Source organism: Chlamydotis macqueenii, chromosome 1, assembly GCF_036417535.1.
Source record: "Chlamydotis macqueenii isolate bChlMac1 chromosome 1, bChlMac1.mat, whole genome shotgun sequence".
Taxonomy (NCBI): domain Eukaryota; kingdom Metazoa; phylum Chordata; class Aves; order Otidiformes; family Otididae; genus Chlamydotis; species Chlamydotis macqueenii.
In genome coordinates, this window is record NC_141556.1 from 134,523,946 (window position 1) to 134,544,667 (window position 20,722).

The following is a 20,722-nucleotide window of genomic DNA, read 5'->3' on the forward strand; positions in this document are numbered from 1 at the left end:
ATTACCCCTCGTCCTATCACAACAGGCCCTGCTAAAGTGTTCCTCCTCATCTTTCCTCTAAGTCCCCTTTAGGTACTGGAAGGACGCTATAATGTCTCCCCAGAGCCTCCTCTTCTCCAGGCTGATTTCACGTTTGGAAATTATACTAATTTGGAAAAGAAATAAGTGCAAATGGAGATCGTCCATGTGCAAAAAGATCCAGATAAATGAGACAGAGGTCCTCTTGAAAAAAGATTGCCATTTGTTTGCTGGTACTGGTTTGCAGTTTGTTTTTGACCGAGAAATTGCTTAAAAATAAAAGGCCACTGCTCAGATATGAAACCCCTAGTGTGACTGTGACTCAGTGAAATCGATTGAACCAGGGGGGAAGGAAACGAGCCCGCACAACACTGCGATTTCCATGCCACGGAGACAGCAGTGGGACTCCAGCGGGAAGTGCAGCTCCCCGGACATGTGGTTTCAATATCTGTAGGGTACGCGGCGACCACTGCTGCGCAGCAGGCGTTCGGCTCTCCATTTCTTGCATGCCGTCATGGGCTTGGAAGATAAGAGGGGTGGTTTTACACAGCGTACGGTGTCCAGGGAGGTGCGTGGCAAAGCTGTCTGCAAATAACTTTCTCAGGAGTGGTGCAGATCCGTGTGCGTCTGTATCTATGCAGGTTTTCTTTGCAAATCCCCTGCAGGCAGACTTTGCTCAGCTAGTTGAACTGGGTCTTTCTGTCTTGTTTTTTTGGCAAACTAAGAATTTCCTTCCTGATAAAAAAACGGACGGCAGGCGCCCCGATTGGGTGCCGCGTTGGAGAGGATGTGACATCAGGCACATCTCTCGCTTCGCCGGATTGCTGGCTGCTTCCCAGGGCAGCCAGGGAGCTGTTTCGTTAAATCTCAACCCAGGTACTCGAGTTTCTGCACAAAGTGCCGACGGCACCACGTCCCAGTCTGCTGCAAGGTCTGTTTGACTTGTGTGTGCTGAGTCTGCTTAATAGATCACTCCCACTGCCGGGGGCTCACTGGGGGCGATGGAATTTGAACTCTCCAGACTGACCGTGAAGTGAAAAAAACAGAAATTGGACAGACAGGGCTGAGATGGATGATGAGGGAACAAATCGGAACGCCAGCAAATTGCAAGGAGCCGGAGGCCAGACGTCTGCAACGTCTCTATCAAACCCACTGATGAGGGGTAAGTAACGCTCCTGACTCACCACCAGCCTTTGCCTCTGCCAGCATCGGCAGAGGGCAAGGTCAGGCTACGGTGGCACGCTGCTCCCAATGTCCTGCTTCCAGGGCAGGTCCACAGTCCATCCCACACAATGTCCCCACACCCTCACACTTCAGAAAGAATTTTAATAAGTTTTACCTATTCAAGACTGAATTTTTGGTTGGTTTTTTTTTTGGTATATCACAGAACAGAGTATCTGATTCTGTACAGCAGTTTATACAAGTGGAAACAAATGTAGCACTTGAACTACAGCATGCTGAAAAATAAGTTTCAGTGTGGCATATTTGGCTTAGATTAGTGCCAGCTGGATGCTCAGCACTGGCTCAGTTCCTCTTTTCTTTTTCTTTCTTTTCATTCCCTTCCTCCTTCTTTTCCTCCTGTCCTTTCTCCTTTCTTCTTATCTTCTTTTTTCTTTTTCTTTTTCTTTTTTTTTTTTTTATTTTTCTTCTTCTTTTCCCTTTCTTTCCTTTTTTTTTTTTTTTCAGATAAGCAGACCCAAGTCGTTTTGCCCAGGCTGACCCACCAGCCCTTGGGGGTTCTTCCGCAATGGCCAGGACATTGTGGTCAGTTGTGACCAATGATGTTGTGGCCATGGGTGAACAGTTATTCAGACAAATGGCCTCACTCTGATCACTGCTCTGTTGTTGACCAAAAGCCATTGAAAATACGACACACTGGCAAAAGACAAGTAATTTAACTTCATGTAACAGTTTAGCTAGACATGTTCCCTATAGCTCTGTTTTCTGAGAAGCTACCGCTACAGCTCAGGGCAAGTGCAGCAGGAACGAGGTAAATTAAGATAATGTGACTTTACACTCTCCTTCCTCCTTTCCTAGGCGGTTCAGGACACTTCCATATATACCAAATAGAAAATTAAGACCCTAAAACCAGATGATAGGTACATCTACTGTGTTGTCTGCCTCTCCTCATGAGTGTTGCATATGTACATACTGAGGCTGGGGTGGGAGGGAAGGGACGGCGATGTGGTTAACAGTATGAACTGAACCAGGTCCACACAGGAGATGAGCTCCAGCAAAATGCAAGCTGGAAGGAGAGGAGCCCACATGCCTCACTGCTGCACACACATTATTTGCCTCTTTGAAAATCAGAGTTCAGTCCATTTCTCTCGTGTCTGCCTGTTCCTCAGCAGAGTCAATAAGCTCTGCTGGTGACTTACAGCAGGAATGTATTTGGCTCTGGCTACATACATCAAAAACTTCAGGTGAAAACCTTTAAATATGAAAAATACCATTCATAGTACTGTTATACATAATGCCATAGGCATATGTGTGTACAAATGTGTAAGCAAGAGCATACTTCAGGAGAAAGGATTTCAAAGCCCCTTGCAACTTGTGCCGTGCATGACCACTGCAGAAGGAAACCAGCCCAGGGACAGGCACCGAGTGTGCGACACCCTCCACATGGTCAGAGGCTGGAAAAAGGTGTTTTTGACCATCACCACAGAAACAAATGCTAGGAAGCTCTCTAGAGAGATCCTGTGAATGCTCTGCTGTCCACAGGGAGCAGTCAGGTTTTGTATGTTTGTGTGGTTATTGCTATAATGCTCCCTCTGTATGCATTACCCTGACAGCATTCATGTGCCCAAGCAATGGCAGTGTGACCAAATATGACCTGAGGTTTAATGTAACTTCTGGGCTGCCTGGGATTTTCAGCCGTGAAAGGGGAGCTAGGTGACCCAACGCCACCGAAAGCCAGTGGGTTTTGGATGTCTAGATGCTGAAGCTGTTGAGGCCTGACTCAGCTTGCCTGTGGACTAAGGTGTGGGCAAATTTCTAATTTGGGTGAACGGTCTTGTGCCTCTGTGAGAAAGCAGTTTTACGTATTTTTGGCAATCAGAAATCCTTGTTGCTGTGCTGATACATGCAGTGAACACAGCTGTGCCACCTACATATACCAGCCTTGCTCCTTCATGGGCAGCTCTGGTGGGCAAAGTGTTTTGAGGACCTTCCCAGAAGTCACTATTTCAGGATTTTAAAAGTCCATGACCAGTTAGCACTCACATTTTCTCAGGCTTTAATCAAAAGCCTGTGTGTGGTATATTACTGATGGCGTTGCTCCTGTGCTGTGCAGAAGTAGGAAATGAGACCCCAACATCCACTGCAGCTTTCCTCCTCCAGGCAAGAAACACAAGTGCCAGCCTGCAGCAGGAGGAAAGTAGAAACGTTGTGATGCCAAGGAATGATGCTTTGGTTGCAGGAACTGGGAAAACTTACCTTTGCCTGCAGGGAGGTTGCCTCCCCGGCATTGCTTCGGGGTGGAGGTGTTTGCTGCAGACAGAACTAGGGCAGGAGAGATGGCAGCTTGGGGCCATGCAGTTCATGGCAGCAGATTTGGAAGTGCACTGTGGCAATTAGTCATCAGACAGGCCTTTCATCCCCCTCTTCTCAATGTATCCAAGGCTGGTGTGAAGCTACTGTAGGCCTCCAGTTCCATTTAGGATAAAAGCCTCAGTTCTTCACAGTATAGAATTCCCAGCTGGATTATGATGTGTTGGCACATACCTCTCTTTAATTTTCACTGACATTTATTTTTGGTGCTTATGTGGTCAATCTTTTAATTCATTGTTAAGACTTGGCAAAATTGCAAGCTAACGGCCAGTCCATAGATTGCTATAATCTGGTCTGGCTCTTTTTAGAGTCTCAGTAGAAATCTGCCTTTTTTCAAGCAAGAACTGAACGGATAAATTCTGCACAGGGATGTGATGGCGTGACCACACTCCTCCCTCTTTGTCACCAAAATGCTGACACGATGATATAACAACTTGGTATTTTGCACAAAACCCCGCCTCTATTTTTGTGTCCAAAAAAAGATCAAGCTACAGCTTGGAAAACTTGTTCCTCAATCTAGGCTTTTAGAATTATTGTAAACATGCTTCTCTTGCAACATATGCAGACTGGGCAATGGAGTTAGTTTCTGAGTGGGAAAATGAAAAGCTTTTTACAGCGCCTAGAAACACAACCAATAGCAACACAGGCAGGATCAGCAAGAACAACAGCGTGGTCAGATAAGCATCATTTGACACACATTACTTAAAGCAAAGCTGTTTTAGTCAATTAATAATACTGTGCTTTAACACTTGTAGCATAGTTTGGCTATCCTTATGTGACCAGAACCACAGCTTCTGGAAATGGCTGTCCATTTGCTAAAGTCAAAGATGTTTGTGAACTTACTGGAATTACATGTTTGTTGTGGGACATGGCCCACAGAACACGAAGGAGGTAGGCAAAGCTCAAATGATGCCAATAACAAATAATACAATTTTCTTTAAAAATTAATCGACATATGTTACTCAGATTTCCTGAGTTCATTCCTCTGTTCATTTCATGCACTCAGTACTGCCCATAAAGCTGTATTGGGGTTCTAATTTTGAGGCTTCTCCCAAGTATGAATCACATCTGAGCTGATGAATCTTTCTGTACCTGTGAAGTTTGATTTGACCTGCTTCTCAGTTTTTCAGTTTACCTGATCTAGTAGAAGATGTCCCTGCTCCTTGCAGAGGGGTTGGACTAGATAACCTTTAAAGGTCCCTTCCAACCCAAACTTTTATCTGATTCTATGTTTCTCATTTTTTTCCTTTTACTTTCTCTTTGTACGTAATACAAGACTGGAAAAGATCACTTGACTCATAGAGTCTCATCCTGTTAGCTGTTTCTATACTGCTAAATAAAAGAGATTGAGGCTATTTCTTTCTTTGAGTCCAAATCGCGCAGACTGACTTGCTTTCACATCTTCAGCTCTTTAAAGCTCCATGCTGAATTATACCCCTGGCTTTCTTCACTAAATCTCCTTTGTGGCCCAAGGGGCACCCAGCGACAGCTTAGATCACATAAATATAAACCTAGCATAAACCAACAAATTATGTAGCATTTTATACAAGCCCTCCCCCTTACCTAACATAGTTATACAGGCAAAGATCTTCTGTGTGTGATTGATAAACAACACATTTCAGATACCTCTATCTTCAGGTCACCATCTACTTAGTGCAGAAGTTTTCAATAACAAAACCATTGTGAGACTTGCTATACAATCTTATCTTGTCTAAATTTGATGTCCTTTATTGAGCACGCTTAAAGGTGAGAGAGCAATAGCCTGACAGGCTGGCAGATGGCTGACACAGTTGATTGTCACCTCTTTCCAGCACACTGTGGCACAGCCAGAAGGGACAGGATATTGGCTGTGAGGGCTTCAGCTCTCCCATGCACGTTCATACCTGGGACAAGATCTGCAGATCTTGTATAAGCACTGATATCATCAGTTAATATGTAAAAATTATTTTGAAGAGTTATGGTAGCTTATTCAGTTTTGTTGCTGAAGGTGGACTTCTCCCTGTTAAGCATCCTATTCCACACCTGTGATCTAGTACAGTCCCTGAAAACCCCAGCAACTCGTCCAAGACAGCCAGTGGGGTTTTCTCTGTAGCTGGTGGAAGGGGAGTGGGACAACTCCAGAGAGTAGCAAAATGTTTTTCCAAAAGCAGCTGTGTGAAATGCCCTTTGGAAATGCTTCTCTTCCTTTCCAGGGGAAACCTGGGCTGCTGATGTAGACTGGACCCTGGGTTTTAAGGCAATGAATGCTGAAGGAGTTAAAGGTCTCCCAGAGGGATTATTGTTGGCAGCTAGCTCTGACCTGTAAAATCTGTAATACTGAAGATCCCCTTCTATTAATATTTGTATGGTACATATGTGCTGTACCTCACTTTGTGGTTTCAACAACAGAGGACACAGCTGTTACTTAAAATGCACCACTGCACAGGCTAACACTGAACACTGAAAACTGAAAGGCAAAATCAACAGGTAACACAATTTATCTCCTTGTACTTTGGTACCTTCCCTTGTTAGGTATTGCTGACTCTAGCTCAGCTCTGAGCAGAGGTAAATGACGGAGCAGCCATATCCTCTTCAAAACGTGGTGCTTTTGAGCTAATTGGTAAAGTGTAATGAGCTTGTGAAAACAAAAGCACTGGAAATAATTCAAAGCAAGAGACAAGCTCAGTCAAAGCAAGGTCATGTTCTGCAAATCCCTCTCATTTTCCGAAGGAGAGCGCAGCTGCTCAGTGCCAACACGGGATGAGTTAAATACACACCCAGAGAGAAACCGTCCTCTTGTCTCACTCCCTCCTGGCAGCTGCTCCAAGAAAGGCTTTACAACTCATCTAATAAATTAAAGAGGTTTATTGGGGTGATACAGTTGAAGTAAAAAACACTGAGGAAACAGTCCACAGGGTTTTTAGCCTTTTTCCTGTCTCTCTTCTTATACAGACTTTGTTTCAGACTGGTCTCCTTTACACGATGCTTCTATCCATGGGCGTCTGCTTACCCTGAAGAAACTCATTGAACAGGTACCCCTCTACTGGGTTGATATGATCTCTGCTGGGTTTGTTCCGTTGGTGAATGCAGTCTGTGCTTTACTGTGAAACCTCCAGGGTGAGAAAATCGAAAATCATGTTGACCAGAATGCAGTGAAATCTGCGTCTAACAGATATTTTTTTTTCCCACAAACGGTTCCTTGCCTAGCACAAGCTCTGTACACTGAGCTGATGATGTGTGAAATGTCCTGGGTTATGCTTTAATTCTGGTGCAGGTAATGGGACGCCACTCTCTGGGATCTCTGAGTGGCTGGGGGATTCCTTCTGCAGCTTCTGTGTCTGCGTTTGGTGCCCTGGGACCAAAGGGACCCAGGCAAGACTACAGTTGAGGCTTCAATTCACCCACACATCTGTTTCTGAAGTGCCTGAGGGTATCTGGGGCCTCTGCTCCCCCTGCAGAAGGGCACGGCTAGGGAGAAGTGATTTCTGAACCTCACTGCTCTGTTTCTTTGAAATTCTTGGATTTAGCCCATGGAGGAGTTGATGGAAAGGGAAGGGTTATTGGAAAGTTGAAAACTCTTCCAGCTTAGCCTTCTGGAGCACCAAGATTGCTAGAAACAAAATATCTTGTAGAATCAAACAAATGGTTTCTAATGCAGGGGCTGGCTTCCCTTCAGAGCATGCCACGCTCTGACCAAAGACCAGAAAACACCTCAAAAGCTTTTCAAGATTCTATCCAGTCAAACAAACACAGACTTGGCACGCAGGAGGTCAGAATGCTTGAGTGGTGATATAAAAAAGGCGGCAGTCATGACCCTGTCAAGAACTCTAGCAGCATTTTAAAATATTTTTATTTATTTCACAGTTTGTTCTTCGTAACGTACTAGAAATAAAATTATACCGAGTTCTTAAAAGGATGTCTGTATTGTCCCATGAGACAGTGTGTAGAAGGCATGACCTCTGGTACACCATGCCAGTGTCCACTCCACTCAAAGCATCACAGACTCTTTCTCTGCTTACAGATTGAGATGAGCAACTCCAGGGAGCTGAGGAAGGAGTGATTACATAAAACTTTAAAGGTCATTATAAATAGGATTGGGTTTTTTTTTTTGGTTTGTTTGCATGGGAGTTTCGATAGTTCATTGCAATAATATTTTCTATTAATTCATCAGGGGAGTGATGTCAATCTTGTCACAGCAGACCAGGTGTCTGCTCTCCATGAAGCCTGCCTAGGAGGTCATGCTGCTTGTGCCAGTGTCCTATTAAAACATGGTGCTCAGGTGAGTGCATGACGGACAGACCATTGTCTCCAGTGTTAGTGTGTTGTATTATCACTTTTTAATGCTAGGTGATCTACCATTTCATGACAGTGTATCACTGTGATGTACGCTCTCTACTTAGCTCAGCTTAAAGTAGTTCTGTTCTAAAATGCACTCCTTGATAAAGCAATCCAAAAAGCACAGATATAAACCACAGTTACTGTTGTTCCTTAGATGAAGATGTAATGTTCTTATCATTTACTGAAAGCATAAGAGGAAGTTCCTCTTGCAAAGGGTTTATAATCCTGCAACAATTAAGGGTGCGTTTTATTTTCTGCACACACTAATCCCATTGGTGTCAATATGCAGTCTGCAGCAGAGGTGTAGGACTGTTAGGATCAACTGACGATAGAATGGGAAGAAAATGGAAACACCATCCAAGCATGATGGTGAAATGGGCGTGTCTCACCGCCTCTACTTTTCAAGCTAGTGCTGAAATTATACTGAATGAGAAAATTAAATCATTATACATAAATTACCTTTCAGTTTAATATTTTCTAAAAATGGAGGGGCTGCACACTTTTGGCTAAAAATGGACACTTTTAGGACAGGGCAAGGGGCAGGTGTGTTTCAGCTAAGATAACTGAGAAATAGGCCCACATTTAGCTCAGTAACTTGGTAACTCCTGAGAGACCTCCAAGTGACACTGGTTAGACATTCATTTGCAGGAGGAGGCACTTGGGAGCAATTTTTAAAAATATTTTTTAAATCGTCTTTTTAATAAAAGCTTATAATCCTCAGAAGCTGTAGGCAGTTTTTGCGAGGAATTAAATAAAAAGTATTGAGAAACCTATTCTCTGTTGAGAAATTGGATAATTTTAATCTATTTTGAAATACTGAGAAGACGAACAAAAAGCCTTATTGTTGGGTGTTTTTCCCCCAGGTGAATGGAGTTACTGTTGACTGGCACACTCCGTTGTTCAGTGCCTGTGTCAGTGGCAGCGTGGCTTGCTTGAATTTATTGCTGCAGCACGGAGCCAGCCTACACCCACCTTGTGACTTGGCATCCCCCATCCATGAAGCTGCTAAGAGAGGTAACCCCATGGGCTTCAGCACTCCTTTCCATGCTACAAGCAGTGTATTGAAGTGGAAAACAGAGATAAAGAAGAAAATTTTATTGAATTGAGTCACGTGGAGTACCTTCCTAGTTGGTTTCATCATGAGCGGTGCGGTTCCTCCCACCCGTGGTGCTCACCGAGGGCAGCTCAGCTGGGCTCTCAGGGCCTCAGAGTTCACGTGGTGACACCTGGAAAGGGTTGCATTGTACAAGTCAGTTGCCTACAATGTGGATATCTGAGGGAGTTTGCTATCTTCAAAAGCAGTGGAGAGAAACATAGCGTGATTCACCTCATCTTTGGTAGACATCTGAAATGAGTCAGACAAAATGCGAGGGCTTTAGCCTGTTTTGCTAACCGTGGCTTGGCAGCTCCTGTTTTCCAGGTCAGAAACACTGGAGCCTACGAAAGTATTACAGTATCATTTCTTGACAAAATACTGAATCTTTGCCAAATTATACCACTGCAATAGAGGATTTGCTGAAAAAAAAAAATTGCCTATTCTCTGTGAGTTGACTCTTCCTTTATTCCTTTTAAGGTCATGTGCAATGTGTTGAGTTCCTCGCATCCCGTGGGGTGAATATAGATCACAACATCAAGCATCTGGGTACTCCACTTTATGTAGCTTGTGAGAACCAGCAAGTGAACTGTGCCAAGAAGCTACTGGAGTCAGGTAAAAAGAAAAATAAAGGATGGTGTACTTCTGTCTCCCGCAACATCTATCTTTGGATTCTCTTTCCATCAAAGATTTAGAAGAGCTCCTGCTCTGGGACTTGGAGATGTCTAACTTTCAATGGCAGCCCTGGGTTAAATGGGGTAGCAGGGTAACCAGGGTCCTCTTGACCTAGGAACGCAACTTTACAGCTTCCAACAAAACAATGGGTGATCCTGGATTTCACACGGCCAGCGGGGCCTAGAACAAACACCATCCTTTCCAATGTCTGTGTGTGTGATGCTGCAGTTATTTGAAGTTCCTTTGAAAATCCTTTCTTTCTTTTCCTCTTTCTTTACTCAAAACAATTGACTCAATCATTTTTACGTAGTATTTCTGCAAACATGTTTTAATTTCCACTGAGTTGATAAAAAGTCTGAAATGTTTCCAACACAGAAAAAAGTTCAGCACTATATATTTTGCATCAAACAAACCTAGCTAAAAGTCTAAGCACTTGGATAATGATTCAAGACCGTTTCTTGTTATCTAGAGTAGTGCATCTCTTCTAGCCAAAGGGGCCATATAACCTAAAGTAGCTATATAGCTAGTACAAAAATGATGGACCAGCAAAGAAGCTTTGGGAAAAACAAGCAAATATCATGTAGATCAACTTATGCTCTATTTAGCACAGTCATCTTTTTTTTGAAGAAGTCAAATACAAATTAATCTAAATATTAAATAGTTGGCTATTATTTTCTGGTTTCTGCCATTTTGGTTTTTGCTGCCTTCTATATATGAGAAGGAATAGGGGTAATGGTTTTAAAATAGAGGGGGGTAGATTTAGATTGGAAATTAGGAAAAAAATTTTTACGATGCGAGTTATAGAACACTGGAACAGGTTGCCCAGAGAGGTGGTGGATGCCCCATCCCTGGAAACTTTCAAGGCCAGGCTGGATGAGGCTCTGAGCAACCTGATCTGGTTGGAGATGTCCCTGCTCCTTGCAGGGGGGTTGGACTAGATGACCTTTGAAGGTCCCTTCCAACTCTAACCATTCTATGATTCTATGATTCTATGAATACTATAAAAACATTATAAATAGTTATGAATTAGTTCTGCAGCTCACCTTTCTTAGGGTGTATTAGGAGCCATTATCCCCAGATAATGGATGTGGGAACACTCATCAAGGACACTTGCTTATATCCTCCTCTACCGAGGGTATCTAAAACTTTTCCATCCTTACATTTTTTTTCCCTAACAAATACTTTGGCATTTGGAAATCTCACCGGATTAAGCATCTGGTACAGAGCAGGTTGAAACCCTTCATGTATTTTAAAGACTTCTTCATGCACTGCTCCTCTGGGATAATTTTATTAGTCACAACCCCACTCCCAACCAGTACGAGCTGTGCATGCATGAATTGTAGTACTAAGCCCCAGCATATGGAAATCCACCTCTGGGTAGATGCTACAGCATTTACAGATTATTCAGAGAAATAGCAGCTAGTGTAGGAAATGGAAATAGGCTACTCTCTATCCATTATTCTTTGCAATCTCTTGGTAATCAGGAGCAAATGTGAACAGCGGCAAGGGTCTGGACTCCCCTCTGCACGCAGCTGCCAGGAATTGCAGTGTGGAGCTGGTGACGCTGCTGATTGACTTTGGAGCGGACATTTGGGTGAAGAACGCTGAAAGCAAGAGGCCGATGGAGCTGGTCTCACCTGGCAGCCCTGTGGGCCGACTCTTCCTGCAGAAAGAAGGTGCCCCTTAGTGCTTGTTTCATTAGTTTATTCAAGATTCAATAGCAAAAAACCACAAAAACTGCTGCAAAGGCTATGCTATTACATGCTACAAGTGCTAAAAAAGTGAGGATAACTAAGCTTATCTCCATTTGCTGGCATATGGACATTATGTTTTCTAGTGTCGGAATGTAGCGGTGTGTTAATAGGGATAGCGGTAACAACAATAACCCATCTTTCAACGTTTGGGTTGTGAATCTACTGCATCTGGGAGCAATTGTGTGGAGCTTCAACACAATGCAAAATAGGGTTTAGGGTGAAAAAACAAGCAAAATGCTCCTTAGAAATTAATGGTGGCTTTTTATGATTAATTAAAGCACTGAAGTCAGTGGGAGTCTCTCCATTCCCTTGTTTCTGAGATGGGAGTAGACCCAGGTGTATTATCTGGAGCGTGCTGACAAAAGCAGGCAGAAAAATCACCTCTGATGGAAGTTGAGGCTAGCTGGTGAGGGCTAGGACTGGGATCTTTGGCTATACAGTATGCTGATGGCTAGGTACGTGTGAGATGCTAGTCTCAGCATAAATGCAAAATTGCAGCCAGAAAAATTTTAATGCACATGATATTGGGAAAAAAAAAGTTTATTAAGAGACTCTTCTTCTAGTTCTTTGCTCTTTTATTGTTGGGGCAACTTCTTATGTTGGTCCAAAAGTATCTTTAAAATGAAAGACTCTATATTACAGTTTTTTTTGGGGGGATTAAGGAAAATTGCACAAGAAGGATATATTGAATATATGTTTGTATACACATTTATAAACAAGGCTTCTTTTAAAGGCCAACATTATATGCTGAATAATCCAGTAGAACCAAACTGTAGGCTTAAACTTTAGGAAGTGCTTATTTTGTAACCATAAATGAAATAGTTCCAGATCTATTTTATTTTATTGATTATGAATACATTAATGAATTATTGAGAGAGATCTTACTTACCAATCTTAAGGAAAATTAGTATAAGGTCTCTTGTGTCTAGCTGTTGGGGTACTTGTGTTCTTCTTCAGATGTCCTCATTCAGTCAGTAAACTATACACATTACTAAATAATCTAGATTTTCATTATTTTAAACAAGTTGCTGATGATGTGGTCCATGACTATTACTATTTCAGTTACATGTTATTGTCATGAACAGATTTATACCAAGGTAAAACTGGAATAATAAAGCGATGAATCAGGCCCTGCTTGAAATAGTAACATGAAAATAATAGTGTGAAAACGCTGTGCATGTTATGTGTAAGCAACGGATATTTTGTTTCCCTGGCTAATCTATGGTGCACAGAGTGGTGATCTTTTTGAGCTTGAATCCCTGCTGCGTTAGACTCCTGACTCCCGTCGCACTGTGTGTGTCTTGTTTATTTGAGATAAAATAACATTTCAGACACACCCTGCGGAGCTGGCCTGAGAAGTGCTGCTCGGGCTGAGCTGACAGCTTGGGCAGTAAGGAACTTTCCTACATGAAATTCAGCACTCAAAATCAGAAATGATAGATGCCTAAAGGGCATTTTGCTGTTGAATCATGTTTTTCTGATGTTCTCCAACATGCCCTTCTCTGAGTAGAGCTAGGCCTGATGGCCAGCTAAACTTTGTTGGCTGGCTGAATGGTTGCAACCTGGGAGAATGGTGCAAACATCACCCCTCTGGTTTCACACAGAGGTTTGGCAATGTGCTGCAGGGACCAGAGTCACCCCACCAGCCCCATGGCCCCTCAGCATGGCTGAGCTGCTGCTCTCCTGCCCTGCTCCTATGCACGGCTTCTCCTCTCCCATGTTGCAGATGCTGGTAGGGAGCAGCCCCACGCTCATGGCCAGGGTGGGCTGGAGGGAGCTTGTTTTTTGACCAGAGACGAGTTGGCGAGTGTGTCGAACCAGAGTCATCCTAGGACTAGCCCAGAGCAGGCATACTACATGTGGTGGTCTCCCTTCCTGGGACTTCACCATGCTGCCAGACCACTCTCCTATGTGTGGGAGGGAGAATGAGCGGATCATCCCAAAACGCACCACCTTTTTGAAGAGTGTGCTTGCCCTTGCTAAATATTTTCAGTGTAGTGACACTGCTTGTGTTTTGATCAGTCTTCAGTTTTTCTTTTTCTTTTTTTTTTGAACGGAAGCTTTTTTTAAATGAGATCCTTGCAGACAGGGCACTTACCTGTGGGATCAGAGTGGTCAAACACACGTGCAGACACTGCACTAGCCAGTCTCACTGGCCTCGGACCAGCTTGCCTTGTTGTACCTAAGCATAACGTAACCCACCGACCGACGCTCCGCTGTCCTCTCCTCAATCACTTACCTCCCTCCCACTTTCCACAATGTCTCTTTTCATCTCCTCCCCACTCCCAGCATCCAAACCCCACCTCCACGCTCAATGCTCCCTCCTCTGCCCTTCCTACCTGCCTTCCCACAGCCCCCCACCACCCTCCCCGCTTGTCACCACTGCACCTTGGGGGGCAAATGACATCTTGGGGGCCTGAACATTGACAGGCACCACAGCTAAAAGCATTGCACAGGATCTACCTCTTTGTGAAATGGATAAGCCTCCCAAGTAAGCCTATAATGCCACTCTACTTAAATTTAAAAAAAAGAAAACCACCACAGATTCTTCAGCAGGGCTTGTATTTACCAGCATGGGACCGGTTAATCTGGAAGGTTTAAATAAAGGTTTATATAGTATTTCTTTTGTTATGTGTTTGTCACTATTATGAAATACATCTCAAGAAAGCAGTGGGCTGCAAACTTTGATCTAACTGGTGGAGTCGTGGGGGGAAAGGCCTTTGAAGGAAGCATCAATCATCTCTTCTTCTCAGAAACACAAACTACATCGGTGCAGCTTAGAAGGGAAAGGCTGATGCTGCTAATGCTAATTGTAGCTATGTCATGATAGAGAGTGACTAGGCTTGAGTTGAATCTCAGTGATGACCTTTGGTGGGCAAAGGTCTGGCTTTTCCCTACTGAGTGTCCTAGGGTGGCTGCACACCCCCTGCACTGGGTGGGTTGCAGGAGTTGGGGGGAGTGGTAATGCACGATTGTCATTTCAGTTTTACAATTCTGGGACAATAAAGCCACATGTGTAACTTCTTCCCCGGCTCTTTCTCCAGGCCCGCTCTCCTTGATGCAGTTGTGCCGCCTGTGCATCAGGAGGTGCTTTGGACACAAGCAGCATCAAAAAATAACTGGACTTCTCCTCCCAGACGAGCTGAAACATTTCCTTCTCCACGTTTAAGTCTTTAATGGTGCCTTTAATAACACAGCAAGGTTCGTGAGGAAAGACTCTTCTCATCAGTAGTGTTGCCAATGCCTGCAATGTTAATTTATGATAATTGCTGGTCCCTAGTGAAAACCTGGGTCTGAGAGGCACAGGAGTGACCAACTCACTCAGTCCTCACTCCCACCACCCCCAGCAAATTCATCATTTAGGAAAGAACAATTCTGCATGGTTGCATGTTTGAGCTTGAAAAATGTGACTCAAGAGCTCTCTAGAAAGTGTAGAAAATGGGCATGGCATTTTAAAATAGAACTCTTGATTGTCTGTATCCTGGCACAGTTTCAGAGGGCTTGCGGTTGACAGCCCCTCACAAAGAAAATGCATATCCCAGCCCAGCCCTGGCAGCACTTCATGTATGCATTAAGGATGCTAAGGAGAGCTACACTTTCTCTAAGCAGCACTCACATGCCTGTCATCTGTGAGGGCTGTACCCACACTACTGTTTGGATAAGGAAAGGGAACCCAACTGGACCTCGCTGCAAAGCAAGAGGGGCCCTCTGGCAGATGTTATTTATTTCCTAAGTACATCACACTGCGGATAGATGAGCACCAACCAACAATCATCTGCATTTAGGCCAGCATCTGAACCACGTGTTTCTGCCATCACATCAAGTAGGTCACTGCTGATGGCAGCTCCCTACAGTGCAATAATAGTGGGGGAAATATTTTAATCATCCATTAAAATAACTTATTACTGGTGCTTTGAAACATAATGGAGCACACTTCAGTATTACAAGTTTTTCCTTCTAGCATATTATTTTTCAAGGACACAGGCTAACAGGCTATCAGTTGCAAGCATTGAGTGCTCCTCCTTTCTTTCCTTAAAAGTAGGTGATATTTCCTAAGCATTTCTCAGCATGCATCAACAGCTTCTATCCCCTTCCCCCACTCAAGAAGAGAGATCATCTTAAGAGTGGGATTTTTTTTTCTTGGAGAGGTGCTACCGTATTCACAGCATTTTCCATGGGAGCAGTAATAATAACACCTCTAATGTGTGGTGATAAAACAAACAATGAAAATGCTGAAATTAAGGTCCATTCCAAATTTAAAAGATAATGGATAATTCCTGCCTCCCACTTGGTTGCTGATCTGCTGGCTCAGTGTATGTGTCTCTCAAACAAACATGACATATGTGGTTCTTATTCCACCGAGGTCGTAAGAACAAATATTTCCTCCAGCTAAACTTTAACACTGGATGTTTTTCTTTCCCTCCCAGAAACACGTCCTGCTGCCACAAACCACAGTTATGACCACTCTGTGCTCTCCCAGGCATTCCCCTGGGAATGTCGGCTGCCTGATACATGTGCGAACGAGGATGCTGAAGCTCCGGCTCTCCTGCCTGCCACCCTGTCCCTTCTCCAGCTCTGAGCCACAGTGCATCTGCATCACCTGGGAGCAGCAGTGGAATCACCACCTCCCCTGTGGGGCTACTGCCACATCACCCATGTGTCAGAGGGACAGACCGAGGACGTCAGCACTTTTGGAAATCCTTTTCATTTTCACTTTACTGTGGAGACTCCTGCAGGAGTGGGCTTGGTGTGTGAAAACTGTGATGACATCATTAACAACAGCAATGAGATATATGGAGTCCTCACCTTGTAAGTGGAGAGACTGATAGCCTTCAAATACACAAACGTATTTTGATGTTTACTGGTGTGCCAGCGTGCACAGTGCAAGCTTCCTTTCACGTATGGGAAGTTAAAGAGGATGCATCAAACGCTACATGGATGCTCATAGTTGATGTAAATTACAATTCAGCTCCTCGGCAGGACAACATGACTGCTGATTAGAGGTATCCAGTGTGACGGTTTGATCTTTTTACGCTGACCAAATGCAACAAAAGCAGTTCTACTGGTTTAGTAGGACACTAATGGGACAAAACAACAAATACAATTAGATCCTCTTGGTGATAGAAACACCTAGAAATCTTCGCTGACCCGACCCAATTAATCACAAATAATTTGGGCTATGTAAAAATTCACTGGCAGTTTTAAGATGGGAGTCTATATTCTTTCCTTCCTGACGGGGAAGAAAAATAGACATCTGTCTTCATAAGCTATATGAAAGCAAGTATCTCAGATGGGAAAGGTGGACCCTTCTAACATCAGTATCTTGGTTAAGCTGAAACTGCATTGAACAGGCAGGGAACAGAAAATGAACATAGTGCTTAACTTCTGACGATTTAAGTGTGAAGAATCCCTGGTTTGGTAACACATCTGAAAGCTTATTGTATTTTAGATGATGAAGAACCTTTTTTTTTTCTTTTTTTTTTATGTACTAGTTTTATCATTTACCCTTAAGCATCTTCAGCCAATGGGTTTATAGGAGTAATGCTATTATCAGGAGAAAATTGCTCTGATCAAGTGGTGAGAGTGTTGCTTCTAGATTGCTTTTCTTCTGGAAATTTCATAGTGAGACTCTGTTTACTTGAATCCCTCTGATAACTATAATTAGGATGAATTCTGTATGCTCAGCTTTTATCATCTCAGTATGTTTGCTTATTTATTTTAATATTAATTATGATCTACACTGGCCAATTACAACTTTATGCATCAACAGTTATCCAGTTATAAACTGTAAAAGTTGTACAGCTGAAAACTGAATAAGCTAATTGAGATTTTGATCTTTTTTTTTTTTATATTTGAAACCATTTGAAATGTAATGCAGGACTTGAAAGATTGTCAGGAACACATTTTATCAGATTCTTTGCTATTATTTTCTTAACAGTTGAATGGTAGTCAAGCAACAATTGTATAGAACATTTGCTCAAAAATAAATGGTTTATACTCTTTTATTTTTTGTTTTAATTCATTTTTTAAATGACAGCACTAATTTTATGGACTATCTGGTACAATGGAGTATTGAACTGAACTCTAATTGTTTGCGATCCTGTGTACAGGCAGGTGTTGTACAGAATAATTCCTTCAGATAGACCTGTAGTAAAAATAAGACTAAAATGCAAATACTGTGCAAATCTTGCCTTTTGCTGATGTTTTGCGGTAGAGTTGGACTCTTGCAATTCTTTTTCTACTCACTTGAGGGTTAGTGAAAAGGAGCCAGGGATTTAAAAAATTTGGAAAGATTTAAATTAAGAAAGTTGCTGTCTTTACTTCGAGTTTTTTAATGATTTGCATCAGTTTGTTTCTCCTGTCTCCTCAGTAAGAGGCACATGTAATGATCTGGGAGCTCTTGTGCCTGCCTACACAACAGGAGCCCTTTACTGGAAGTGAGCGTGTGGAAATCCCTGTACGGTCAGAAGTCCAAGGGGTGTTTGCCAGCATCCAGCGGGTACACTGTGGGACTGGAGAGATGTGGGAGGGCACTAATTCCCTCTCCATTGGATGCAATGATTCATTGCAAAATTGTTTTGGCTCTACAGCAGTTGCTAGATGGAATAAGCCATGTCCCAGGTCTCCATTCTTCATTCTGCAGTAGCGTGCAAAGGTCCACAGCTGTCCTGCACATTTCCTACTGTTTCATTATTTTCTCTTAACTGGAAACCACAGATGTTCTAATCTAGTAAATGTAACATACAGCTTTGGAACGTGTGCAAAGAATGTTCTCTTGCTCTTCACTGACACAATTTCATTTCAAGATGACTAAGAAGGAAATTAATTTTACTTTATTAGCTTAGCAAAATGGGAGAGAGCAACTGCAAAACAGCAGATTAGTGATGCTAGAAGAGCGAAAAGAGTGCTTGTATCCCTAGATTGGGATATACTCAATTCCCCCTCAGACTTATGTTCTTGAGAGACACAGGTCCAGGACTTGATGCTCCTGAAGCCACTTTTTCTTGCTTAACACGTGCACTGTATCTGCCAAAATGGAGACTGCCTTGCCCTGCAGCTCCAGCCTGAACCCTGCTGGCTTTGAATAAAAATTCCCAGGATTTATCTCTCTGCACATTGAGCAATTATTTTACGTTCCTTGATACACTGCTCAGCTCACTGCTCTGAGGGATACTAATCTTCATGCACACAGGCAACATGTGGTGCAAAAGTGCTCTCTAGGATGCCTTGGGGAGTCTGCTTTTCTTTAAAACCACAGCAGTGAACTATTGGTGGGAAGAGAAATGTTTCAAATTCTTATATCCCCATTTGACATGGTAACCCTTATTCCAGCTCTACCTGAGTGCTCAGGTAGCACGTCTGGACAATACCTGGGTCACGTCACTGTGCAACAAGGTCTTGTTTCTTTTCTATGACAAGTGAAGCCTTTGCTTTCTGAACTACTGCCTTTTGTATTTTTAAAGGCCCTGAAACCCATTAATTGTCACTGATTCAAGACACACAAGACTCAATGCATGGCTTTAGCACCTGTGAAGCAAAATTGAGTTTGAAATCTCTCAGATGTTTCACTTCACAAATTAAACTGTGGAGTCTTTGTCGAGTCTGGGGCTTTTGAAATCCCTAGAGCTTTCCTTTCTGTGGTCTGAAAAATACAGTGGTAGCAGTTAAACTAGCTCTTGGTCTCATGAAAGCATGCTGACTCTGAATCCCAAAGGTTCATAGAGACCCTGGAAAGATGGTATGAATACAACAAGTGTAGGATTGTCTCGCCACTGAAACAACACTTTTTATGGATTTATTTTGGGGAACAGGAGTTGTGTTGTTTTTGTCTTTGACTAAGTAATTGTCCCAAAAAAGGAACTGTTGGTGTTGCAAACTTCTGTGTGGCGTGAAGCTCCTAGCAAGTCCTTTGCTCTCCCCAATTCTCCCCGAAGGTGGGTCACCCCTGTACATGTCTCCCCATTTGTGTCCTCCTGACGAGCATGAGGTCTGAGGCTGACAAACTCTTTCTTCCTTCCAATGGTTTATATATAGTTTTTTCCTATAAGCTAGTAGGCAGCACCTCCACCTTTCCAAGCCTCTTCAACAAGAACTGTAGGCCTCTCTTTCTGCCATAGCTGCATTTGTACTTGTCGGTTCAGAAAAGGCAACAAAGGTATTTTTGCACCTTAGCTAACCAGACCCCAGTGAGCGCAAGGTATGAACATATCCCGACTTCCTTGGCATTAAGTGTATTAATTCATCACATGAAAAAGGCAAAGCACTCCTCAGGCCCTGGGAGTACCACATTACTGTCTTTGCTCACAGACTGCTGGGGAGAGATGGCTTTGCTCACTGCTCCCAGTTATTTTTGGCCACACAGACACCCTACCCAGAACCTCTTCCACACAGAGCAAAGGTTAAGAAGTATCTTTTTGTCTCTTCCAAGCGATAATTACTTTTATTATTTCTGAGGCTAGAAAGTAAACAAAACCAGCCCCAAGCAGCTCAATCCAAATCAAGCAAATTCCTCATTTTTCTTGCAGGAACAGGACAAAAGCTATGAAAAATATTTCCCACCAGTTGAGCTTTTGGGACATATTCTTTAGAGGTGATAGAAGCAAATTCAAATCCCCTCCTAGAACAAAATAGATTCAATCTCTATCTTTGCTATCCTTGAAGCTTTGGAAATAGAGCCTCCTCAGTTTTGGTGAACCTAAGCCTCTCTCTCACCCAATTTATCCAGCAAAACTGTCTGACTTGAAGTCACTAATAGTTTCTCACTGATAGTGCCTCAGTACCTAAGAGCATAAGACAGGATGTTTGGATTAGGGCATTCCTGGAGCAGGGATTGGCAGCCCTAGGGGGCTGAAATTGGGTCCTGGGCCATGGGTAAGGTGAGGGACACCCAGGGAGCTGCCAGGGGGCAGTAAGGGCTGGTGGTGCCCTCAGGGCTTGGATATCTGAGTAGCCATGCAAACTCTTAGCATTCATGGCGTCCTATAAAGAGGAATGCTATAGCTCTAGCAAATATTTTGTGTATGGCTAATTCCCCCCATTTGTTCTGCAAGAATTTCCAGCTAACTTTATCTGAGAAAATTAGCAATGTTTCCTTACTCAGTCCTCAGTCCTCCTTTGATAGTCCTCTATCTCACCCCTCCCTCGTAGCCTCTTTTTTTTTTTTTTTTCGCAGGCCAAAGACTCCCAGCTTCTTTAGCCACTCCTTGGACAGAAGTTGGTTGACTGAAATATTGTGATTCTATTTGTAAATAAAGTATCTCCCTCCCCCACAAAAACAGAAAAAAATGGCCAGAGCTGTCTAATGTTTCCTAGCTGC

At 43.2% G+C, this 20,722-nt stretch overlaps 1 protein-coding gene across 3 annotated transcripts; it reads left to right on the forward strand.

The window, feature by feature from the left end:
- The first annotated feature begins 878 nt into the window (after positions 1 to 878).
- On the forward strand, positions 879 to 17,409 carry ASB9 (ankyrin repeat and SOCS box containing 9). 3 transcript variants are annotated; one of them, XM_086767749.1, is made up of 8 exons: positions 879 to 1,180; positions 6,499 to 6,578; positions 7,718 to 7,825; positions 8,748 to 8,898; positions 9,458 to 9,592; positions 11,137 to 11,328; positions 14,451 to 14,607; positions 15,834 to 15,960. In XM_086767749.1, exons 1-7 carry the CDS (start codon positions 1,087 to 1,089, stop codon positions 14,573 to 14,575), a joined length of 885 nt encoding a protein of 294 aa, XP_086623875.1. In that variant the 5' UTR covers positions 879 to 1,086; the 3' UTR covers positions 14,576 to 14,607; positions 15,834 to 15,960. The 3 variants fall into 3 exon arrangements, with proteins under 3 accessions (XP_086623875.1, XP_086623890.1, XP_086623882.1); XM_086767764.1 differs by lacking the exons at positions 11,137 to 11,328; positions 14,451 to 14,607 and having other exon boundaries at positions 15,834 to 17,409; XM_086767756.1 differs by lacking the exons at positions 7,718 to 7,825; positions 14,451 to 14,607 and having other exon boundaries at positions 15,834 to 17,409.
- The last annotated feature ends 3,313 nt before the right edge of the window (positions 17,410 to 20,722 follow it).

Coding starts and splice junctions, on each gene's coding strand:
- ASB9 (XM_086767749.1), top strand. CDS start 1,087: ATGGATGATGAGGGAACAAATCGGAACGCCAGCAAATTGCAAGGAGCC. Junction 7,826..8,747: donor TATTAAAACATGGTGCTCAG/GTGAGTGCATGA, acceptor TTTTTCCCCCAG/GTGAATGGAGTTACTGTTGA. Junction 11,329..14,450: donor ACTCTTCCTGCAGAAAGAAG/GTGCCCCTTAGT, acceptor CTCTTTCTCCAG/GCCCGCTCTCCTTGATGCAG.